Genomic DNA, 24,058 nt, shown 5'->3' on the forward strand with positions numbered 1-24,058 from the left:
GTTGTCCCCTAGGATGTGGGGTCCTGAGAATAAGAAGACCTGGCTGGACCACCTCTTTGTAGAACCCCAATAAGATGCCAACAGCACCTGGCTTGTGGAAAAGCCTAGAAGCGGGATATCCTGAGCCCTAACGCTTTGACCTGGAAGACTAGGTGGGTGGGGCTGGAACTGAGCCCCTATCCCAATCCCTCCCCCATGCCCACCCACCCCACACCAGGCCAAGGTCTCACATGTAGTAAAAAGACTTTATTAAGAAGGCTTTGAAGTCAAAAAATAAAACTCTTGATACAATTTTCTGAACCCTTAGGTCAGCTCAGCAAATATATAATCAGTAATTTAGCTGTGTAAGATTAAAGGTCCGTTACTTTATTTAAAATAAAATATATTTTAGTCTTAAAATTTATTCCATAAAGTACATATTTCCCTATAAATTCCCTACATATACACAAGAGGTAAAAAGTAAAAGTTTTTTTTTTTTTAAAAACAACAAAAATTAAAAACTGTCAAAAGAAACCACAGCAGAAAGGGATTAATAATTAAAAAAAAGTTAGAAAGTTCCGGACGCCCCTCGCCCCCTCCCCCCCACCCCCCTCCGGCCTGCGCGCGGCTTACATACTACAGGGTAACCATATGATCCCCCCAAAGGGAGCCATCCTCCTCCTGGAAGTTGCTACAGAGGTTGAGACCATGGGAAAACAAACACTGTCAAATTGATATCCGCTACATACAAAAGAAGTACAACCCAGAGTTGTAAAAATCGTGTTTTTTCTTCTTAAAAAGATCACCTTGGGCTGGGGGCTGGGGGCGGGGGGCGGGGGCGGGGGATAGGGGGTAGGGAGTGTCTTAAATAAAAAGTGCAAGCAGGCAAGCAGGCCTTTTCTCTCTGGTTTATTTTAACCTGTCGACTCAATACTGTCATTTGTTAAGAACTGAGGTGCCGCTTGGCCGCGTCGTCTCCACGCCTGGGACCGGAAGAGTTAAAGCTCGTCTGTAAACACTGGCCGCCGCCCCGCCCGCTTCCTCCCCTCCAGGCCCTGTGCACCCACCCTGCGCCCACTGATGGCCCCGGGGGTGGGGGTGGGACCGCGGGCGCACCAGGGGCCCAGCTAGGAAAAGATATGAATGGCCTGGGTGGCGGGTGTGCGGCAGGCCGGGCACTCCGGCTCGCTCTTGCCGCAGATGCGGACGGCGCAGTCCATGCAGAAGAGGTTGTGGCCGCAGGGCACCAGCGCGGCCATCACCTCACCCTCAGCACACACTACGCACTCCCGCGCCAGGGCCGCAGGCGCTGGGGCCGCTGGGGGCTTACGGCCGTTCTCGGGGGCGCTGGAGTCCAGCGCCGAGCACGAGGAGGCCGAGGAGCTGCTGGGCAGCGAGGTGGCTGTGGAGAAGCTGGCGCTGCTTGAGAAGGACGTCAGGGAGCCCTGTGGGGGCCGCCAGGGCAGGGCGCCCACTGGGTCTGGTGTAGGCCGGCGGGCCAGCGGGAGCTCCAGGCCCAGGCCACCGGGCTCGGGCAGCGTGGGCGAGTGGCGTGGTGTGCCGGTCCCGCTGCTGCGTCGGGCACCCGGGGCTGGCGGGGCGGGGGCCCCATTGACCGCTGAGCAGCCACCGAAGGCCGGCAGCGGGGTGGCCCGCTCGAAAGGCGCCCAGATGGTGGCCGCGGTGGGCACGGTCAGGTCCAGCGCCAGGAAGTCGAAGCCAAAGTCGCAGTCCTCGAGGGCGGGTGGCCCCGTGGGGGCCCCAGGACCGTCCCCGCCGAAGGTGAAGCCCCCATTGCCAGAAGTGCTGTAGGGGCTGGCGGGGCCGGTGTCCGGTACCTGCACAGGCACCGGCGGCCCCCCACGGCTGGCCGCGTAGAAGGACTCAGGACCTCCCGGAGCGCCCAGCGCAGTGTCCCCACGGAGACTGGCTGTGGGCGCTGGGGGCCGGCGGCCCGGGTTGGGGGCTTTAGCCCAGAGGCCTGCGGCCGCCCCGAGCAGGTCCAAGCAGACATCTGTGCCGTTGGAGTGGAAGTCGCTGTCAGGGCTGGCGTCGGTGAAGGCCCCCGTGCGCAGTGTGATATGGGCCTCGATCTCCTCGCGTGCCCGGTCCACGTTCTCGGGCATGCCCGTCACGGCAAACACCGGCTCCTTGTCGCGCCCAGGCGTCACGATGTATGTATGCGTCCGTTGCTGGATGCGCTTGATGGTGGCGCCCTTGGGCCCCACCACCAGCCCCACCACGCGGTAGGGCACGCGCACCTGAATCGTGGTCTGTCCGGGTAGGTTGGGTGGGCCCTGTGCGGTACCCGGCAGCCCGCCCGCCTTGCTCCGCGTGGCCCGGATCACGGAGAAGTGCTCGGCGGCCGACAGGATCTCACGCTTGGCCATCTCCACGTCCTCCTTGCGGCCGGTCACGATAAAGACCGGCTCCTCCCCTCGCACCGGAGTCTTGATGTACGTATTCGTCTTGGCTCGCAGAGCCTTTATCTTGCACCCTGGGGTGGGGGAGGGGGAGACATGGTGAGGGCGGGGACCCCTCCTCAGGACAGCCCCTCCAGGGCCGCAGCTGCATGGGACAGCTGGTGACCTGGGTGGGTGCCCCCACCTTCCAGCTGTAACATCAGACTGCCACTCTACATGTCCTTCCTCCTCTATAGAGACACTGGTCACTGGATTCAGGGCCACCCCAACCCATCATGACCACATTCTAACTACATCTGCCAAGACTCTTGCCCGGTAAGGTCACATTCTGACATTCCAGGTGGACATGGATTTGGGGGGACACCTTTCAACCTACAACAGGGCCTCTCTTTGCCTTTTTGACAATCCCCCTGCTATGCAGCAGGGGTTTGTAGGACCAGAGGGGACACTGAGGCCCAAGGATGGAGGGAGGGACACAGAGTGTCCCTGAGATTACAGTCATGTGAAGACGGAGCCCAGGGCTGGAGGGAGGTGGCCACAAGCCCCAGGACGCCAAAGCTCGTGAGCACCACTGGAAGCCCGGAGGCTGGAGAAGACCCTCCACTGGAACCTCTGGAAGGAGCATGTCCCCCGCCAACACCCCGATTTCAGATTCCCACCCTGCAGAACTGTGAGCATTCAGTTCTAGTTTCAAGCCATTCGGTCCACTGTACCGGACAGAGGATACTAACGCAGACTCTTTGACACCAACTCCCAGACTGCCTGGAGGGGAACCCGAGGCCTGGGCGGTGGGAACTTCTCATCACATGACCCTCCCCCAACAGCAGATCCTGTGCCCCAGGTCAAAACACCTCCACAGGCCCCCCAGTGGTCCCAGACACTGAAGGGAAGCTGGGGACATGCCTTGGGGGTTCATCACTGCTGCCCAGGTGACCCTGGGCCGCAGTCTGAGGGTTGACCCTGCAGAAAAGGGCCGGGACATCTGTTGAGGAGAGGGTCAGTCATGCAGGGTCCTTGACTTGGCACCTCACCCAGCATCTGGCAGCCCTCCCAGGGCTAAGGGGAAGCTACACATGAGAAACCTAAATGCCAGGTGTGGTTTCACCAGGCCCCTGACACCCCACCCCCACCCCAGGGCCTTCTGAGACATTTTGAACTGGGGCCCAGGAGACTGGGAGTCCCCCCACCCTCTAAGCACTGGGAAGCCAGGAGGACATAGGAATACTGTTTCCCTGTGGCAGGCAGGCGGCTCTGAGTGGAGTTAACAGTGTGGCTAAGTTCTCAACAAGAAAAGATACAAAGTTAGCCAGCAAGCCTTCTGTGCTGATCAAGTCAGAGTGATGGAGCCTGGGTCCCAGGCAGGTGCCCCTCACCCATAGCTGAATAAAAGCAGGGCAGGTGAGCAGGGGTCTGCCATCTCTCAGCCTCACCTCTTGGTCCCTGGCCATTTCCTCCATGCCCACCCGGGGTCCTCCCCTTGGTGGCTGCCCGGCCTTTCTGGCAATTCCAAAGGCCCCCCCGACCTGTGGCTGCGTCCATGCCTGCCCTGGTCTCCTCCCTACTTGGCTGCTGGGAAGGGCCTCTCCTGCAGTCCCCTCGCACCTAACCTTTCCCATCTGCAACTTTACTTTCATATCCTCTTCCTTCTTTGCATGACATCAGAGCCTGGCATGCCTTCCTCCAGGGAAGCCCACCCTGACTATACTGGACCAGGCCCCAGTACACACTTCTCAGACCTTATGTCTAACTTTCTGAACTCTCTGAGACTGGGGGACTGTGATGTAAGGCTGGTGCACTGGGGATACTCTGGGCATCTGAGGGACCGTTCCATGCCTCAATTTCCTCATCTGTCAAAAGAGAGCAGAAACAGACCCAGACTCACAGGTTTGGGGCAGGATCTGATGGGCCAGGGACTGGAACCTGCCCTCATGGGGGAGCCTCAAAGCGGGTGGAACCCTGCAGCTTTCTGTTCACGGGACCCCATCCTGCCCTGACCTGAGAGCAGCCTCGGGTGGAGCCCTCAGTGGCCAAACAGAACCCTGCTCACCACCCCCACTTCAGCTGTGATAGTCACTGCCCCCCCCACCACTAAGACCCCTAAAGGTGGCAGAGCTTGGGGGCATGGAACTGCACAAGACAGGAAACTGGGGCTCCAGGAGTGACCCTGGGGGCTACTGCCAATTGGTGGGTACAGCAGAAATGCAGATTCCTGGGCCCTGCCCCTACCAGGATTCCAACTCAGAGAACCGGGGAGGGCGGGTGACTTCCCCCGGCCCCAGCGGGCCCCATAGCTGCCGGACCTGCCCTCAGAGAGGCAAGGCCTCGGGTCCCCACAGGCAGCCTAGTTGCAGGCAGTCCTGCTTCCTGCTGCTCACATGAGCCTGGACCAGGATCCAGGCCACCCCTGCACTGAGTGCACTAGGCATTCAAGGAACCAGGCCCCAAGGGAGCTCATGCAGGTGACCATAGACCACACTTATCCAGGGAACCTCAAGGTCATGTGGGGGAGCCAAGGGCACCACCCTGGGAAGAAGGCTGCGTGCTGGGGGAGCGCTCCTGGCTAAGGGGACAGTGGGGACAGCGTTCCACAAGCAGGCGGGTGCTGGGACAACCCAGTGGGGTGCTGTCCCAGAGCAAGGCTGAGTCACAGTCGGATGTCTGGGGACAAAGCTGGCTCCCATGTGAAATAGGGAGCCATTGTGCAAGCAGGGAAGGCTGCGACCCCCAACCTGGGCCTGGCTCTCTTCCTATACTCCCCACTCTGGGTGGGTAGATAAGAATTTCAAGGCATGGCCCCCCATCACCCTAGGATCATCCCACAGGGATGGGGCCACACACAGGCAGAGAATACCAAGCAGAGGTCCCTCTCACTGAGGGACAATGAAGGGGACACTAGGTGGCTGGCAGGTCACTTGTTCCTGACCGTGACCTAGTGTGCTGCAGGCCAGGCTTGGTGCTGAAGACCCAACCCCAACACCCCAGTCATGGCCACACTGCAAACTCTGGCAAGGGGAGCCAGGCAGGAGGGCACTGGGGTGGACGGGGGCGGGTCTCGGAAGGAACAGGGCCAAGGTCAATGGTAGCAGATGTGTGCCAGCCCTGCCCACTTACGGGCTGGGGTGACACCCCCCAAACTGGTCCTTCTGAGTTTCCACTTTCTTGTTTGTGGAAAGGGGTCAGCTCCTGACACACCCAACCCTGGAGCCAGTTCTCTCCCAGCTCACCTTTTCTCCCCCGCAGTGCAAAAAGAGTCTGAGAGACTAGAGTGCAAATTCCGGCCCTACCAGCTGGCTATGGCTGCACTTCCACCTCAGCCGCTTTACCCTCCTGGCCTGGAGGTGACAGGTCCTCTCTAGGGGATACCGTGGGGCAGGCTGAGGCCCCCACTCAGTGGTCCTCTCAGTCCCTCAGGCCCCTCAGCCTCAGGGACCAGGGAGCACCACAGGGGTCATGGTCCCTACCCCTTGCCCAGAAGTTGCACAGACCTAGTGGGGAGGAGACTGAGGCTCACGGAGCAACATGGGGTTGTCCGGGAAAGGGAGAGCCCAGGTTTGTGGCTCTGGTTGCCAGAGGAGGCTGGACAGATGCACACCCCCTCCATGAACTCCAGGGAAGGGGTGGCCTTAGACCAGGGGTCAGACAGAAGAGTAAGTTCAGGGCAGGCCACGACCCCTGCACTTGGGCCAGCAGAGCAGGAAAAAGGGACAGGCTCCATGTTCAGGGACCCACAGGGTAGATGGGGAGGGGTGGGGGACTGTGACTGGAAGAAGGGCATAGTGTGTCTTCCAGGCTGTGCCTGAGGACTGGTGAGGGAAGATGGGAGCCACAGATACTTCAAGAGTGGGGAGCAAGGGCTGCTGAAGCTGCTGACCTGTCCTGGCACGTGTGCTCCACCCCCTGAGGCCCTGCACCCGACTAATTATGGGACGGCAACTGTGTGCCAGCCGGGACTGGGTGGAGAACCAGCATCTTGCTTGAGAATTTTCACAAAAACCTCCATTGAGGTGCTCTCCCCCAACCCCCGTCACAGAGAGGAACCACCCTAGATGTGGGGAGAGCTCTGGGGGTCCCTGCCTTGCTGCCTGCCATCAGTGGGAACCCAGGCGGACACCTGGTAAACGGGTACCAGAGGCACAAGTAAGAGACAGGGCGGAGCCTGACGACTCAGCCACCAGATGGCTCAGACGAGACCAGGGCTTGGGGCCCTCTGCCTACTGCCCACACCCCCAGGTGCTGCCACGTGCATCCACAGGGGGCTTGCCCTCATGCTCCACCATCCACCAGCCTAGTGACCTTGGGTGGCATCCCCGGCCTCAGTCTCCACATCTGCCCCCAACGGGCTTCTGAACATTTGGTGTGGGGCGGCTGTCTTCTTCCAGGTCCCAGTGCTGTTACCGGGGACAGGGCAGGGAGGGGACAGAGCTGGGAGGGGACAAGGCAGGGAGGGGAAGTGTTCAATTGGGGTCTCTTGGTGCTTGCCCATAGCCAAGGACCCCCTTATGGCAGTCCCCCGACCTAGCACCACACCTGGCCCTCCTTGTGTCCACATGAAGGGTGGACAAATGAATGACTGAATGTACCTGTGGCCGAGGCAGCAGGCTTGCTGGCCCCAAGGCCCCACCCACCTGGAACTAGTAGAGGGTGGTGTTGAGGTATCCCTGTGGTCCTCTGCCCGTGGCAGTTAGGGTGACAGGTCATCTTGCAATTCAAGCCCCCCACACCTTTCTCTAGCTCCCGTGACCGAGGTCCCAGAGGCAGGGTCCCCCAGCCCCATCTCAAGCTCCGCCCAGGCCCCACCCCAAGTTCTAGAACCTGGCTGACCAACAGAGAGGCCGGAGCCCAGAGGTGTGGGCAAGAGAAAGTTGAGGCTGGTGGGCAAGCAGCTAACAGGGTGGGTGGGTGTGTGCTGGGCCGGGCACTGCCCACCACCTCCGGCCCGCCCGCCCCGCAGCTCCAGGGCCAATGAGCGGCCGCCGGCCTGATGTCACCCAGCCTGGCTCTCTAACAAAGAGAACAATGGGGCGGCTGCAAAGACCTCCGACAATGCCGCTTCGGGACCCCCACACCCTGGCCAGAGAAGGGCTGTCGGGCTGGATCCCCCCAAGTGGCTTTCACAGGGGGTCCTTGTGCACACCCTAGATCCCTGACGGGGCTGACAGCGGGAGGGATATTCGCTCACCCTGTCCTGCTCCCCCTCACCCCAGCAGGGTGCCCAGGCTGGCAAGTCTTAAGGTGTACCCTCTTTGTGCCACCAAATCTCTCTCCTGACCCTGCCAGAATGCCCTGGCCCCTAGCCCCCCTCACACGCGAGCGAACCGCCCCGGGCCATTTCTGGGTGTGGAGAGGGCACTGCCCGGCCCAACCTCCTTATCCCTGGGATGGAACCTCCGGGAGCCCAGGGCCCAGGCAGTGAGCTGCACGCAGGGCGCTCTCCAGGCTGGAGGCGCCCAGACAAAGGCGGCAGCGGGGCCGGAGCGCCGAGGGGAGGAGCGCGGGCCGCGCCCAACTTTCTCCCGCGGCCAGCGGCAGGACAAAGGCGCACAGGCGGCCACCGAGGCCCGAGCCCACGCGGGGCGTGGCCGGGGTCTGGTGTCCAGCCGTGGGCTGGGCTGGGCGGCCCCTCTGGGGGCGAGTCGCGCAGGAACCCCTGGGGCGGCGCCCCCGACGGCGGCCACTCACCCTGGCGACCCACGATCTCGGCGACGTGCTCGGAGCTGGGCACGGGCACGCACTCGGTCATGTTCACGCTCTTCTTGCGGCTGCCGATCACGCTCATCTGCTCGGCCAGCAGCGTCGAGGGGCCCAGCGCCGCGGGGTGGGGCGCGAAGCCTGCGAACACGTCGGGCGGCGACGGCCGAGGCGGCGGCGGGGTGCTCACGTCCGGCTCCAGCAGCGGCAGCGGGCCGGGGGCCACGGCCACCCCGGGCGCCCCCGTCTCAGGCCCGTCGGGGGGCGCCGGCTCCGCCGCGGCCCCGCCGTCTGCGCCCCCAGTCGCTGCACCCGCTCCGTCTCCGCCGCCCGCGGTCGCCCCCTCCTCGTCCTGGTCGCCCGCGCCCCCCAGCCCCAGACCCGAGAGCTGGTCCAAGGCCAGGCGCAGCGCGGCGGCCGCGTCGTCGGGCTCGGGCGGCGGCCGGGGCGCGGGCGCGGCCTCATCGGCGCCCTCGGGCGGGGGCGGCGGCGGCGGCGGCGGCGGGGGACCCGGGCTAGGGTCCCCACAGACCGGCGCCCCGGGTCCGCTGCCGCGCGCGCCCCCGCCGCCGTCGGGCTGTCCGGTGGAGCTAGGCATGGCGGCGCTAGCGCGCGGGCCCGCGCTCCCGCCTCCCGGCCGCCGGCCGCCCCGCCCGCCGCCGCCGCCGCCCGCGCCGCCGCCCTCCGCCTCTGGGAGCTCGGCCGCCGGCCGCCGGCATCCAGCAGCGGGGCGGGGCGGCGGCGGGGCTGCTCGGGCGCGGGCGGCGGCGGCGCGGCGCGGCTCTGCTTGCTTCTCGGCGGCGGCGGCTAGTCGGCGGCGGCGGCGGCGGCGGCGCGAACGCTCCTTCCCTCCGCCCTCCCGCCGCCTCCCTCGGGCCGCCGGCCGCCCCGCCCCGGCCCCGCCCCCGTGACGCGGCCACCGCCAACAATGGGGCGCCGGGCAGGGCGCACGCGCGGGGCGGGCGGGGCGGTCACGTGGCGTGGACACCGCTGCCGCGGGCGCTCGGGCGGGCCGGGCGCCCTGGCACGTGCGGCCGCGGCCGCAGGTAGGTGCCCGCGGCGGCCCGGGCGCAGGGTGCGCGAGGGCGTCCGGCCCCAACCTCGCCTCTGCGCCGGAGTCCCGGGCTCCCCACTCCGAGACCCCTAGCACCCCTGCCGGGCTCTGTACTCAAGTCCCCTTCCTCTCCGCGGTCCCCGTGCACACCTGGCCTCTGGGCACCCCCGGGAGGTCACGGGCACCCACATCCCCTAAGTGCTGGTGTTTCCGGGCTTGGGCTGGTTTCCAGAGGCCAGAGCCCTCGGACGTGAGCGTCGCTGGGTAAAATTCCCGAGAGCGGCCCCGTGTGCCCACGCCTAAAGCCATCCTGTCCTAGTGGCCTCCAGCGGCCCTTCGGGGCCTTCTTTTTGCCTTTGGGGCGAAAGAGCCTTCCGGTTTCCCTTTACAGGTAAATAGATGGGCTGGAAGGAGGATTGGCCCGCCGAGTCGCCAAGGGGACCTTGGCCCCAGTCTCTGGCTGGATGCCGTGGAACCTCAGGACAGTTGCATGTGCTCTTTGGGTGCGAGAGGGGACGGCCTGCCCCTTTGCCCAACACTGGTCTCTCCCTTGGGTCTGCTGCCATCCTCACCGGACTTGGGTTCCTGCCCCGAATTCTGTGGAGTCCCTCAGCCATAGCTGCTCCCATGACTAGATGGTCCTTCACCTAGTCTCTTCTCTTCGTGGACTCTTGTCTCTCCTGGCAGGTGCCCCCTGCCCTTGAAGCCCTCAACTCCTTGCCTCCTCCTCATGCCTTTCCCGACCCCAGGCTGCATTCCACCCAGTTTCTCTCTCAGGATCTGAGAGGAACTTTTTTCCTTTTCTGTGTTTGAATGCTCTCAAGTATTGATTACTTCATCCTGACTTATGTGTGTCCCCTCCCCACTAGGACTGGGCTCCTGGAGGCAGGCACTGGAGCTACAGAACTGCTGGGCTCCCAGGAAGCATTCAGTGTGTGACCCCGGCACTCCCTCCCATGCCCCCTCTGTTCCAGCCACAGGCTTTGTCCTGTCTCCTCACCCAAAGTTCTGCTGGCTGTAGCTGGTGTTCAGAGCACAGGGGGACCTGCCCTGGCCCACCTGGCCAGCCTCAAGTCCCCCTGGGGGCACGGTGTGGGGAGGGGCCTTGGTGCCTGCTCATCCTTTCCCCTTCCTGGAACCCCACCCAGGGTGGCATGTTGGATGCTGAGAAAGGGGCTTGGGTGGGGAGAGGAGAGGCCAGGAATGGAGGAGACAGTGTTTGAGCTGGGGCAAAGAGTGGTATCCAGCCCTTACTGGTAACAGATGGGGAACAGGCCAGAGTGTCTTGTCCTGGGTGCACCCCTGTGGGTGGTCATGCATGCACACACGTGTTCTTCAGACAAGCTCGGACTGGTGAGAGTTAACAGCACAGTAGCAGGAGTTCAACATCAGCAGGAACTCTCCCAGAAAGTCAACCAAAGAGACAAAAGGTGGGGGAAGAGAAAATAAAGGAAAGGAAAGGAAAATGGATGGAAGTTGTCCAGGAAATAATGGGATAGTGGAGCCAGAGCCTCCAAACAGCTAGGACCCCACAACTTGTTCAGGGACTCAGGTGTCCTGGGACCACTAAGGGCTTTCAGGTCACATTCCAAAGGATCAGGAAGAAAGCCGAGCTTCCTAGGAGAAGTGATGGCTGACCCCAAGGTCCATATCAAGAGGGAGGAGAAATCAAGATGTTTCAGGCCGGCAGATCATCACGGATTAGCTTAATATACTGCAGGATGCACTCCAGCAAAAAAAGGGAGTAAGTAAATGAAGAAACAGGTGCTGCGCTAGGAAGGTGAGTTATGTGGGGCTGGATGATCATCTGAGGGGTTTAATCGAGGCCACTGATCAGGGTGTGAGGGGAACCGATCATCAGAAGCAGACTATGATTTTAAAAGAAGGCTGTCAGGCAAGAAATGGACAAGAATGGAGAGAGAAGGGGGAACGGGGACTCTGGGGCCTTGATTTCAACATGCAGTTGGAGACACCTGAACAATGACCTGTTGTATGTACATGTGGATTTGTTCACGATGGCCCTGTGGTGATGTGATTTAAAAGTCCTTTTAATAAAAAATAAAAGTCCTTTTAGAACTGCAAACCACCAATCTCTTTAGTGATTTTCATGCTGAAGTATTTAGGGGCAGGGGGTGGTGTCTCCTTCGAAATATACCAGAAATAAGACGAAGGGAGGGATGGACAGAAAGGTGGATGGGGGTTGGGGGAAGCTACAGATGAAATGGCAGTCCTGGACCCCTGGGCAGGGTACTCCCCTTGGCACTGTGGACATTTGTGGCTGGGTCTTTCTTGATGGCTCAGAGGTAAAGAATCCCACCTGCCAATGCAGGAGATGTGGGTTCTATCTGTGGGTGGGGAAGATCTCCTGGAGGAGATAGCAACCCACCCCATTATTTTTGCCTGGGAAATTGCATGGACAGAGCATCCTGGGGGGCTACAGTCTATGGGGTCGCAAAGAGTTGAACATGACTGAACAACTAACCAACAACATCCTCAGGGAATGGGGGGCCGCTGTGGGGTATGGAGTGGCATTCCTGGCCCTACCCACTTTATGCCTGGAGTCACCTCTCCTCTACTCCCTGGAGTAGTTTTCTGTGGCACCATCTGTCCAGCCTCCACCGCTGAATCGCAAGGTGTTCATCTCCCTGTGTAGCTATGTCCTGATTTTTTATAAGGGCACCAGGCATTGGGTTCAGGGTCACTCTACTATGTGACCTCATCTTAATAGTGACGTCTGCAAAGATCCTATTTCCACACAAGGTCCTGCTCACAGATTTAGGGAACCAGCTATCTGGGTGCCCCTCAGCCTGGTCAAGTTGACCCCTAAAATTAACATCATGGCGTGGTTAAGTCTGGCTTCTCACTGACCAGCATGTTCTCAGGGCCCATCCACACCCATGGTAACAAGTGTCAGGGCTTCTCTGCTTTTTGTGGCCAAGTGATGCTCCTGTGTCTGGAGGAGCTGGATTTTTGTATTCACCAGTGGATAGACACTTTGGCCATCATTTTTTAAAAAAAATTATGGCCATGGTGGCTTTTCATTGCTACAAAGGCTTTTCTCTAGTTGCAGAGTGGAGCATGGGCTCCAGAACACGCCAGCATCAGTTCTGACACAGGAGCTTAGTTGCTGGGACATGTGGCATCTTCCTGGATCAGGGATCAAACCCATGTCTCACGCATTGGCAGAGGAATTCTTTACCACGAGCGATCAGGAAAGCCCTGGCAGTCACTTTTTGAGAAGCCTCACCTGATCTTATACAGTGGGTGTCATCCCCTGATCCCTCCAACCCCACCGAGGATCAGCATCCTTGTTCTGGACAGTGTGATGTTCTCTGTTACTCTGTCCAGTCATGGCCCCCAGCCCCATGTGGTCAGGGCAGCTGAGGAATGCAGTGTCTAAGTTGTCACTGATTTCTATATCCATGGCCACATGTGACTGGTGGGAGTCCCGCTGCTTCCTCTGACCAGAAAGTCCCTGTTGCCAGGCATCACTGTCCCGTCACCCCCGGCCCATGAACCTGGGGGATCCTGAAATGATAGGTTCCAGGGCTTCTGTAACAACTCTTTATCCCCTGAAGGGACAGCAGCGACAAGGCCCAAGAGGCTACAGTGAGCTGGGGGAAGCTGAGGTTGCAGGGGCCTGGCCACATGGCCAGGTAGGAGCTGCCTCCACTGAACAGGAAACTTATCTTCAGGGTAACGTCCCCCAGAGTCACCCTGGGGCCTGTGGACACATCACCTCACAGGGTAGAGAAAACTTCGCAGGAGGGATTAAGCTAACGCCCCTGAGATGGGGATGACCCTGGATTCCCTGGGGGGTCCGTGTCAACACAAGGTCCTTATAAGAGGAGGCAGGAGATGCTGCCCTGCTGTGAGGATGGAGGGAGGGAGGGGCCACAAACCGGGGATGCGGCACCTCTAGGAGCTGAAAAAGGCAGGAGCCAGTGCTCCCCTGGAGTCTCTGGTGGGACCGGCCCTGCCCATGCCTATAAGAGCCACAGAGTAGGAGTGAGGAGGGCCCAGGCCACCAAAGCCCTGACCAGTTGTGGATTCAGACAGAAGCTCTGAGGGTCCAGGCTAGGTGGCTGGGCAGTGGAGGAGCCAGGGTTCTCCCGGCTCCTGAGCCCGGCTTTGGATCAGGAGAAAAGCCAGCCATGACCACTCCACCAGGGGTGGAGGGGCTGCTGGAGTGGGGTGGGTGGGACCAGCGCTCTCGCTCACACTGCTGGGGCCTGATCCTCAGGAGACCCCGCTAAGGGCCACAGGGAAGCCACCCAGCATCATTCTCACTTTCTTGCCCCGGGAGACGATGAATTTGAGGGAGGCTCCCAGCACACGGACACAAAACCCCCAGATTTGGACTGACACAAAGCCCTAGCCATACTTGCCTGACACGCTTTATTCGATGCCACCCACAGAAACCTCCTGCAGCCTCCTAGCTCCTCCCCTCAGGGTTGCAGCGGAGGGGCTTTCCTGGGGCCTGTGGCTACCTGGGCAGTGGTACTGCAGCCTGCACGGGGCAGTGCCCAGTCTTCAAGGCTTTGTGCTTTGACTGAACTTGGGAGGACGGGGTCAGCCAGCCTCCCAGGCTGGTGTCCTCAAGAGGGAGCCGGCAGTGTGACCCGGCCCCTGGAGGGTCCCAAGGCCACTACCACCCCGCCAGCAGGCCACCACAGCCCAGGGAGTCCGGACAAACGAGGCAGTGACCCGGGCCTCTCCTGACAGTCATGGCTGCAGGTGCGGCAGGCATGGGACAGGTCTGGCATTCACAGGCCACACTGGCCATGGCTCAAGCCTCCAGGCTGATGGATGGGCTGCAGCGAGGGTGCTGGCCGGGATCCACTCAGGCAGCAGGGTCTCCCTTCGCCCAGGCCCTTGGGCTGCTGGGACTGGGGCAATGCGACTCTGCTCGCCTTGTTCTGTGGAGGCCGCTGCCCAGGCCAGCAGGAAATGCACCTGGTGAGACCCAGGCCCAAGGGTGGCGCTACCCTGGAGCCTGGCCTGAGTCTGGCTGTGAGCAGTTAGTTCTCCGTCCATGGTGCTGACCATCAGGCTAGGCCAAGTCGGAGACAGCGAGATCTTCAGGTGCCGAGGCCCGAGTTCCCGTCCGTGTGTGGCCAACACAAGGTTCGCAGCAACGGAGACGTTTGGCCCCTGGGGGACCGTGAGTTTATTGTGGGTGCGCTGCGCCCGGCTGGTGGGCCTGGGGAGCCATCCTGTACTGCTTCTGGGAGCGCTGACATGTAGCCTGGGACATCACCCCTCAAGGGCACAAGTCAGAGGCGAGACTGTTCCACACACATTTCTCCAGTCCTGGGGAGCCTCGCAGGCAGCCTGGTGGCAGTTGTCCTGTGTGAGGAGCTCAGGGCAGTGGCCGTGGGGACCAGGCTGGCCTGAGTGCAGCATGGAGCAACCACCTGAGCAGGGGGCCTCCTGTGGACGGGCTGGGCCCTTCAGAGAAGCAGATGTGGGGGGTCCGTCAGGCGAGGGGCTGTCCTTCAGCCAAGCTCCTGCGGCCCAGGGGAGGGGGCACACCAGGGCAGGGTGAGGGCCGAGTCTGAGGTGGCCCCATGTGGGCGGGCTGGCAGGCGGGGCCCCTGCAGAAATAGATTGGGTGGCGTGAGTGCCTGGCCAGCCCAGGGCTGCTGCCGCAGGCACAAAAGGCCAGGCCTGGTGGCACCTGCTCTAGACGTGCTCCATCTCTGGGTCCTGGTCGGGCTCCTCCTCCTCCTCGTCCTCGTCCTCCTCGTCGTCAGCGCCCGCCCTGTCCAATGGTGCCTCACCATCCCGGGCCAGCTCCTCCACGTGAGCCAGCATGTCGGCCATCAGCGCCTCCTCCAGCCGCTTGCGGACTTGCTGCACCAGCTCTTCCTGCTTCCTGGGGACACAGGGACCCAGTGGCCAGGGTTTCCCAGTCTCAGACAGACCCCAGCCCCACGCTGTCCCACCTGCGTTTGCTGCTGCCCCTCCCCAAACCAGCTCTGCCAAGAGGGCCACTGTCAACCTGGGCCCACGACCCCTGGGCCCTCCCTGCCTCCTCCACGCCTGCCCCCTCTATGTGGACGAGACTTCCTACCATCACCAACCCATCCTTGGTGCCCCCACACTGATGGCCAAGAGTGCCCCCTGCAGGCAGGACCAAGGCCACAGTCCCACGTGGTCCCCACCTTGCTGACTCTATTTCTCCAAGTGGTGCTTTAAACGTCGCCCAGACTCTTACACAGTTGTCTTGACCTATCACTTCTGTCACCTCCTGCCCATTCCCTCCACGTGAGGCCTGTGTGTGTGTGGTCTAAGCACGGGTCCTCACCTCTCATGGGGCTCCCCTCTCGCCAACCCCCAGCACTCCAGGTGTGGCTGCTCTGCCTTGCAGTCTTCTGTGCACCCCCCACCCAGAGCCCCTTGAGGGGCTCAGAGCCCAGCACAGAGAAGCTGCTGCATGGCCAAGAGACCTGGCCTCTCTGGAGCACATAGCCTGTGGGGAGGGAGGAGCAAGGGGCAACTACCTGATGTCCTCATCAGTCACCATAAAGGCCTTGCAGAGCGGCTGGGCCGTGTTGAGCCACACCCCAGGGTTCTTCTCCACAGCGGCTGAGAGCTGCCCGGTGATGGGCGTGGTGCTGGTGTGCAGGGCGCTGGCGATGGCCGACAGCAGTGTCTCGTCTGTGCAGCCAGGACCCACTCCTGCTGGGCATGGAGGACGGTCACCAGCCTTGTCCCCTCAGCCCTTCTACAGGTTCGTCCTGAACCTCTCTCTGCGGGTGGGCAGCCCGTGGTGACACAGGAGCACGAGCTGCCCTCGCAGCGACAGCAGGGAAACCAGACCCCCAAGGCTTCTCAGGACCAGTGACTGTCCCGTCCCGAGGGTCAAGTGCACCCTGGCTGGCCCCAGGCTGGGGGACCCAGAGCCTTGTCCCTCCTCTGTCCCCTTGCTCCCCCTGTGGCAGGTCACCTTGCAGACCCTTGGGGAGGTCCATGGTCTTCACCAGCTCCTCTGCGATGTCAAAGGCATTCAGGCCGCTCAGCTTCTTCTCCCAGAAAAGCTGCCACCAGACACATATCAGGCGAGGGGATTCCCAGGCCACTCGCCCCCACAGCAGGCAACACGGGGGCTGGGCTGGGGTCTCAGCCTGACCTCTAACCCCACACTTGATGGGGCTGTTTGCACCCCAGGGCAGAGAAACCCCAACCTCGTTTCCAGCAGGATAAACACCCCAGACATCTGACTTGCTGCTGGATGGTCTGTGGTCCCTTCACCCCGGGGTTGGGGGTCAGGAGGCCCAGTCTCCACCTGAGCTGAGCCCGGGCCTGAGGCCCTGGGCATACAGTGAGCTTGCACCCTCAGGCTTTACCTTGAGACCCGGGAAGGGTGTCTAAGGGGTAAAGACCTAAATGGGAGAGTGGGAACACAGAGGTTTCTGACCTGTTAACCGGACAGCTGCAGCCCACATGGCACCGAGGGCACAGCCCATAGTGGGATCCCTGCCCTGCGGGTCTCCCAAGTGTCCCCCCTGTGCCAGCCATGGCCTCCCGACCCGGGCCAGTACCCCCACACCCAGCTATCTACTGGGTGTTTGTAAACACATGTGAAAACGTGGTAAGTCTTGGTTTTTGGAAAACAGTTCACAACACTGCATATGTGAAACATCATTGACCTGCTCGTGACAGTGGCGGCCCAGGCGGCCCCTTGTGTGTGTGGGTGGGGGGGGTGGGGAGACTGCTTCCCGTGGGACTGCACTCCAGGATGACGGCTCCTGATCACAGTGCTGGGGGCCCTGGGCCCACCAACTGGGCTCTGAAGAGTGGACTGAACTCCAGAGCCCACCTGACCCAGAGCCAGGCCTGCCACCGCAAGCAATCAAGGTGTGTGTGTGGGCTCACCTGCCGGGGCTGCTCCACAGCCTTCTGGGGGTCGCTCTTCACCTTGTTGCTGGGGTGGTTGGTGATCTTGGTCACTGGCTGCTTAAAGATGGATGCTGTTTGCCTGACCGGGAGGGCCGTGTTCAGGTCAGGCTTGCCCTGTGGAGACGGGATGGGGCAGGTCCTCAGAGTGCATCCCTGTCAGTGAGGAAGCTGTGCTCCAGGGCTTCAGGGTCCCCAGCACACCCCAGCACCCCTGGACCAGAGGCAGTGCTATGCCCAGGCCTGGGCTGATGTGCTGCCCTCGGTGAGCTTGGCCAGGGGCTGTGGACACACACCTGCCCCCTCCTGCCTCGTGGCCCCGTCCTCTGCAGAGCATGGGCCAGGTGCCCTTAGCCACCTCTGTCCTGCAATCAGGGCAGGGGACAAAGTCCCTGAACACTTGTTTATTGGAGACTTGCAGACACTACAGGCGCCAGGTGCCCAAGCACAGACCGCAGCTGGGCCTCTCCTGGGCAGGTGACGGGCAGGTCCCGATCTTCCTTCTGCTTTTCCATAGCCGCCGAGTCTCCCCCAAGGAGCAGCCAGGCATCTAACTCCAGGATGGGGGGTGGGGGATGGTGGGGGGGGGTGAGTACCTCCCTCCCGCCCCCAGCAGCAGCTCCCACGGGCTCACCTTGACCTGGCTTGGGGAGTCGTAGCGCACCCGCTGCCGGCCCTTGTTCACCTTGCTCATTAGCATCTTGCCCGTGCGGAAGTCAAAGGTGCTCAAGTCCATGGAGCCGCCCAGGTAGCGTGCCAGCTGAGGCTTGCTTCGGAACTTCTTCCCGCTTGGGCTGCGGACACAGAGGGTCAGCGGAGGCCAGGTACCCACTCCCCCAGCAGAGCAGATGCCAAGGCCAAGAGCAGGGACAAACGCTCCCGCCTATGGCAGGATGGGGCCAGCCCTAGGAGCCTGGCTGACATTTTTGGAACATTCCGGAAGCAGACCATGTGTTAGGAAGCCTGAGCCCTGGCTATGAGGCTCTGCAACCTGCACAGCCCATGGACGGGGCCAGGCCTCGCCTCGCCTGGCCTCTCAGAGCTCACACCGCAGGTGACCAGCATGGGACCCTGCACCAGCAGTAAGGACTGGTCACTGGGGACAAAGACGGGTGTGGCCACTTTGAGAAACAATCCAGCAGTTCCTCTAATGGTTACAGAGCAAGTCCACCTCTAAGTATCCAAGAGGAACCACAACACACGTCCACAAAAACAGATGCCTCGTCACTCACGGAAGCTGACTTACACTGGCCAAGGGAAATGTCCTGGATGTCCCTCGACCAGGGAACCTCATTCAGCCACGAAAATCCCAAGAACTAGTGAGTTGTACACATGAAGCCTCCAGCAGGCCTGGCACCCATCCAGAACATCTTGTTGCTCTCTGTCCCTGCCACTCTCCATCTGAGGCTGATGAGGGCTGCATTTTGTAGACCTCCCCTGAAGGCCTTTAGTCTGAGCTCATGCCAGCGCACACCTGCCCCCTCCAGGTGTCCCTGAGTACTGCAGATCAGCGACAAAAGCGGGCAGCATGGAACCCATGCTGACTATCAGCTGGGCAATGCCAGCTCTCCCCTCCACACCTCCCACCCCAGAGTTCCAAGGCTGCCGGGGACTCTTCTGGAAGATCCACTTTTCCCTTACTCCCTGTGCTGGCTGACGTGAACAGAGTTCACGTCCTGACTCCAGCTTCATGGGCAGAGGCAGGACCTCGACAAGCCCTCACCCCCACCCACTGCTGTCCTGCTCACACAAGGCCAGGGAAACAGAAACCCAGGCTTCAGATCTAGGGCTGGGGAGCAGGGGTATGGGTCAGAGGTAGTTGAGGTCTAGGGCTGTTTTTGGAATAACAGAAGGGTCTAACTCTGACCATGGTGACAGGTGCACTGTGTGACCTGTATGCTTTACACAGGTGACAGTACAGATGGCTCCTACCTCAGTAAAGCTCTCACAATAGTGAAAGTGAGGCCAAGTAGGTGGGGGCTGCCAGCAGCTGGAGAGCTAATGGATGTGGGTCTCTTCTGGGTGACAAGAACATTCCAGAACTATAGTGGTGACGGCTGCACCATGTGTGTGAATGTCCTAAAAACTGCTGAGCTGGACACTTTTAAAAACTGAATTGTGCAAAACATGAACTATATATCCTTTTTAAAAACAGTTTTTGCAGACTTGTATTGGGACATAAAGATGTCCAAGGTATTTTATCCAATGAAACAAAAATCTAGATTTGGTAAAACCTGACATACAGAACAAGAGTGGCCTTTCTACAGAACAAGGGCCACCCCGGGGAGCAGATGGACAGCCAGAAGCCAGATGGAGGGCCCCCTGAAGCACTGAGGTATTGTGGGGGTGGGAGCCAGTGCCCAGCATGGACACAGGGCTGTGGGAGGGGTAAGGAGTGGGCAGCAACCCCAGGCCTATAAGGGAGCTTGTAAGGTCTTGTGAGGTCTTAAGAGCAAGACACAGCTGGTTCCAGCCAAGCCGAGCCTGCTGTTCAGGGAAGGGGGCCGACCTGCTGAGCACCACCTACTTTCCTAAGTGTATTCCCACCTTTAAAATGGGCTCCAAGAAGTCCTCTGTGTTCCACTCACCCTAAAGAGTGACGCTAACTGCCAAGTCCTCAACTTCCTGCCTGGACTGTAAATGACAGCCACAGCTGGAGTCAGCTGCTTCATCCTCATCTCCCAGTCCTCAGGGCCCAGTTGCCAAGCTGGAGGCGGGTGTGTGTGTATAATCCCTCCCCAAGTATGTGAGGTGACACCACTTCTCCTGCAAAGAACACTGTCTCCCCACCACTCTGTGGACCAGGACACCACAGTTCCATGTGCCCAGGGGCCGGGCTAGGATCCAAGGGCAGCTATGTCCGACTCAACAGTCCAGACAGCTGCCTTCCCTCAGCAAGAAGAGTACCAGGGAAATCCACATGCTCCTGCCCCGGCACCTGGCTCCACATCGGGGGCTGAGAGGGCCAAGGACCCATATCCCAGAGAACACTGAGGGTTTCCTATCACAGCCCCCGGACCTCCCACTTCCTGAGACCAGGCAGGTCACCCAGACCAGAGGCCTGGGAGAGGCACTGGACCCCACACCCTCATTCTGTCTCAGGCCCTCACCTCTCATGGGAGCTATCCAGTCCCCTCTGGAGGCTTTCCCTACCACCAGATCCCAGTGCTCAGGACCAGGGCCTTGGCGTGGGATGCCACTGTCAGAGGCCCTGAGAGGCTCCCAGGTAGGGAGCAGGTGGGGACGAGACCTCAGATGATGGCAGTATGGGGCCTTTCAGCCACTCTGGCCACTTTCAGCTCCTGAGCCTCCTCACAGGCTCCTCCCACCGCCTGGACACTCCTCCTGGCTCCAAGGCCTGGCTCAGCTCTAGACCACCTATTCAGACAAACCCTCGCTGACCCACCCCCAGCTCAGCTAGGCACCCTGTCATTCACCCCTCACAGACCCCTGCATCTCTGCATATGTCACCACCTGTAACTATGAAAGCAATGGGGCACTTGATGACTGGGGCACCAGCTGTCACCCAGGAGAGGAGACCCAGTTCTTGTTCCCAGCTGAATGGTCAGCAGTTGCTACAGAGGCATCTACTAAATTAACAATGGATTAAAGGCACAGAGACCTGACTCAGTCTTTGGATCTAAAAGGAAGAAGTAAGTACACAAGTGTGCTTGGAATTAAATGAGGGCACGTGGTTCTTAGCCAGAGGCCACTTCAGGCACCTAGGAGGACAGAACCAGGATTCAAGTTTTCTAAAGAGCCAGCCATGCAGTCAGATACAATGAAGGGGAATATACATACAGGCCCTTAAGAGATGCTGATTGTAACCCCACTATCTCCTGCTTGACCTTTCCAGACTACAGCCAATCACAGTGTACACTGGAGGGCTACCAGCGCTTTTCCGACGTGAGAACCTGAGCTTGTCCTGGGCGAACTGCCATCCCTTTCCTGCTCACTTCCCTCACTCCTCCCAAAAGGCGGCTAGCAAAGGCCCTGGACCTGCTGCACACACCTCACCACCTGGCAGGCATTCAACACGTGGCAGGTGTCCTGCCTGCCTGCCTCCCTTTCGCCAGGGTCCTGAAGCAAAGGGGAGGGAGCCATCAAAGCCGGCTCAGAAACAAAGCATCTTCACCAATCAGAAAAAAAAAAGGAACAGAAAAGCAAACCGCAGGTGGTTGACGGTCTGAGGCTGGGGTTCCAGCCTCTTATTGTGTCACAGAGGTGTGGGTCCGTGCTACCTCACCCAGCCCAAGGGCAGGTCTCCCTCCAGTTTGGGTATGGGGGGGTTCACAAAGACCGCGTCCCCGGTCTGGGGACTACAAGGGCCACTACCCACGGTCCGAAGGACAGAAGGGCGGACCTTAAAAGACACGCAGCTCTGGAGCCCAGTAGCCCTGGTAAAGAGCCAGGAACCTGCATCCCTAGGCAGCCTTCCCTAGTTCCCCAGAACCAATACTGCTTCCGGAAACCCTGGCTCCCCATCCGCCCAGGCTGCGCCTGGCCCGGGAGAGCCCCACGCGGATCAAAGGGACACCCCAGCCCCCACCCCCGCCTCCCAGCGGCATCTGGCTCGAGCCGGGGTGCCCCTTGCCCAGCCGGCCGCTTCGCTGCGGCAGCCGAACAAAAGCCTCCGCGCGCCCGGGACCGGTTCCAGGGCCATGCGGCCGCGTGGGAAGCGCAAGCGCACTGAGACAGGGCCTCGCCGGGCACGCACGCGCAATGGGCAAAGCGCCCGCCGCACGCCGGCACGCACGCACGCACGCACGCACAACGCACGCGCGGGGCCCAGGCCGCGGCCCCGGTCCGGGAGCCCAGGCCGCCGCAGAGGCCGCTGGGAGGCGCCCGTTGGGGCCCTGCCCGGCCGGCACGTTCATTCACCTATAGTAAAAGACATCCCTGTGGCCGGCCGACAGCCCCGACCTTCTGGGCACTTCTTCCCTCTCCCAGCCCTGCGGGAGCGCCGGGCACTCCCACCTCTTCCGCTCCATCGCGCCCGGGTCCTCGGCCCGCCGCCGGCGCCGCCGCTGCCGCCCGGACCCCCGCTCGCCGCCGCCTTAGCTGCCTCCGCCGCTGCCGCCGCCACTTGCCGCGGCTGTTCCGGCCCGCAGGCCCCCACCCTCCGCCCCCAGCCGGGCGCGCGCCGGCTTTGCCGCCCTCTCGGCCCCCTCCCCGCGCTCGCCAGCCCCCGCTCGGGGGGCCCGCTCCGCCCACCCGCCCGCGCGCGGGGCCCCGTGCTGCGCAGGCGCCGCGGAGGCCCCGCCCGGACCGCGGCCTCCGGCCCCGCCCCCTTAACGGCGGCGCCAATCAGCGTGCTTCCTGGAGGCGGGGCCTGCGGCGGCGCGCGGCTTGTCTGCTATGCGCGTGCGCTTTGGGCGGTTCACACGTTCCTCTTAGCGCTGGGTCTCCGCTGCCCTCCTTGAGTGGTCTTTTCCCGAACCTCCTCCGCGGTCCCTCTGGTGTTTCGGGATGCCAGTCCAGTGCCGGATTGCCATCCTGCTGCTCCCCTAGTCTCGTCATTGGCATGCACGTCTAGGCGCATTGTAGGTGACCACCCACCTCCACACCCCAAGGCCCACCCGACGCTTTAATGACACCTCAGAACCCAGGCGCCAGCCCCTTCTTCCGCCTCCTCCTTGGTCCACCGCCTTCTGTTTCCGTGGGCTCTAGGACCTTCCTCGGAAATTTCCCGTCCCTCTTATGTCCCTTCACACTCCCCTGGGCGCTCCCCTGGCTCCGCTGCTCCTCCAGGGCTGAGCCGGGGCGGTCCAGGGCAGGTATTTCAGAAAAGACTTCTGAGTGAGTGGCCGAAGCTATGGTCAGTGCCAGGGGTGAGCTGGGCCTCCCGTCAGGCTTTTCCGGGCTTCCGGCCCCTGGGGGATGGGAGGATGCGGGTGGGAAGGGTCTGGGCTCCCCCGAGGGCAACCAGCTGGGTCCGCACGCCCTCAACTCCCTGCAAGTGCAGCCCTGGGTCTCCCGGTCCCTGCTCTGGTTGGAGGCGGTGCCTGGGCGGAACCCCAAAGATCGCGGCGGACAGGTGCCACTTGTTTATTTAAAGTCCCTGGTAAGTGCAACTTACTCATTACGTACCTTTCTCTTCTGAGTTCCCCAAGGCGGGTAACTGGGCTGTTCTCCTACAAACAAAGGGCAGAGTGGCCGGGCAGGCACCCTGATGGGTGAGCGGTCATCCTGTTACAAAGCTGGTTTCCAGCACTGGATGCTCGTGTGCAGTTCAGGCCCAAACCCAGGCCTCGAGGACCCTGGCCTTGCAGGGAGGGCAGTCCTGGTCACTGTTGTATTTTCTCCCAGCGTGTGTGACTTCGTTTTTCTTTTTTAAATCTTAGTTGCAAAGATAGACACGTGCATTGTAATCAGTGAAAGCACGGGTGAAGATGCTTAAAGGAAAAAGTTGTCATCCTTCTTGCTGCAGGAGCCCCCAGCCCTGCTTTTACTTCTCTTGGGTGCACATCAGCTGGAATTACTAGGTCATCTGGTGATCCTGTGTTCTTAATTTTTTGTTTTTATTTTTTGAGAAGGGCAAAACATCGTTTTAAACTTTTTATTTGTATACGGTTTTCAAAGGTTACTTTGCTTTTGCAGTTATTACCAAATATCGGGTGTATTCCCCTTTTGTGCAGTACATCTTTGAGCCTTACATCTTTGGGTATAGATCTATACCCAACAGTTTGTACCTCCCACTCCCCTGCCTGTATATTGCTCCTGCTCCCTCTGGCAACCACTAGTTTGTTCTCTCTATATATATGTGAGTTTTCTTCTTTTTAGTTATATTCACTAGTTTGCTAGTATTTTTAGATTCCTCCGATGTGAGATAGCATACAGTTACTTTCTTCATCTGACTGAATTTTGTTATTTTTTATGGCTGAGTAGTATTCCATTGTATTGATATATATATACACACACACACACACACACACACAGAGACATCCAATATACCACATCTTTATTATCCATTCATCTGTCAATGGACATTTAGGTTGTTTCCATGCCTTGG

At 60.6% G+C, this 24,058-nt stretch overlaps 2 protein-coding genes across 3 annotated transcripts; both read right to left on the reverse strand.

Annotated features, from left to right (window-relative positions):
* Window positions 1-231: 231 nt before the first annotated feature.
* MEX3D (mex-3 RNA binding family member D) lies at window positions 232-8,822 on the reverse strand. The gene is made up of 2 exons (XM_070374309.1): window positions 8,082-8,822; window positions 232-2,476 (listed from the first exon to the last, which is right to left on the reverse strand). The coding sequence occupies exons 1-2, from the start codon at window positions 8,686-8,688 to the stop codon at window positions 1,107-1,109; spliced, it is 1,977 nt and encodes a 658-aa protein (XP_070230410.1). The 5' UTR covers window positions 8,689-8,822; the 3' UTR covers window positions 232-1,106.
* Window positions 8,823-13,525: 4,703 nt separating this feature from the next.
* Window positions 13,526-22,204, reverse strand: MBD3 (methyl-CpG binding domain protein 3). 2 transcript variants are annotated; one of them, XM_070374310.1, is made up of 7 exons: window positions 21,928-22,204; window positions 17,681-17,840; window positions 17,026-17,163; window positions 16,097-16,187; window positions 15,651-15,828; window positions 14,825-15,022; window positions 13,526-14,741 (listed from the first exon to the last, which is right to left on the reverse strand). In XM_070374310.1, the coding sequence occupies exons 1-6, from the start codon at window positions 22,035-22,037 to the stop codon at window positions 14,830-14,832; spliced, it is 870 nt and encodes a 289-aa protein (XP_070230411.1). In that variant the 5' UTR covers window positions 22,038-22,204; the 3' UTR covers window positions 13,526-14,741; window positions 14,825-14,829. The 2 variants fall into 2 exon arrangements, with proteins under 2 accessions (XP_070230411.1, XP_070230412.1); XM_070374311.1 differs by having other exon boundaries at window positions 22,024-22,198.
* Between the last annotated feature and the right edge of the window lie 1,854 nt (window positions 22,205-24,058).

This window comes from Bos mutus, chromosome 7 (genome assembly GCF_027580195.1).
Source record: "Bos mutus isolate GX-2022 chromosome 7, NWIPB_WYAK_1.1, whole genome shotgun sequence".
NCBI classification, from domain to species: Eukaryota; Metazoa; Chordata; class Mammalia; order Artiodactyla; family Bovidae; genus Bos; species Bos mutus.

What these genes read in the sequence shown, in the direction of transcription:
- MEX3D (XM_070374309.1), bottom strand. Translation starts at nt 8,688, where the DNA reads ATGCCTAGCTCCACCGGACAGCCCGACGGCGGCGGGGGCGCGCGCGGC. An exon ending in CGAGATCGTGGGTCGCCAGG is followed by an intron (nt 2,477 to 8,081) that starts GTGAGTGGCCGC and finishes CCCCCACCCCAG; the next exon opens with GGTGCAAGATAAAGGCTCTG.
- MBD3 (XM_070374310.1), bottom strand. Translation starts at nt 22,037, where the DNA reads ATGGAGCGGAAGAGGTGGGAGTGCCCGGCGCTCCCGCAGGGCTGGGAG. An exon ending in AGGGATGTCTTTTACTATAG is followed by an intron (nt 17,841 to 21,927) that starts GTGAATGAACGT and finishes CTGTGTCCGCAG; the next exon opens with CCCAAGCGGGAAGAAGTTCC. An exon ending in CTGTGGAGCAGCCCCGGCAG is followed by an intron (nt 16,188 to 17,025) that starts GTGAGCCCACAC and finishes GTCTGGTGGCAG; the next exon opens with CTTTTCTGGGAGAAGAAGCT.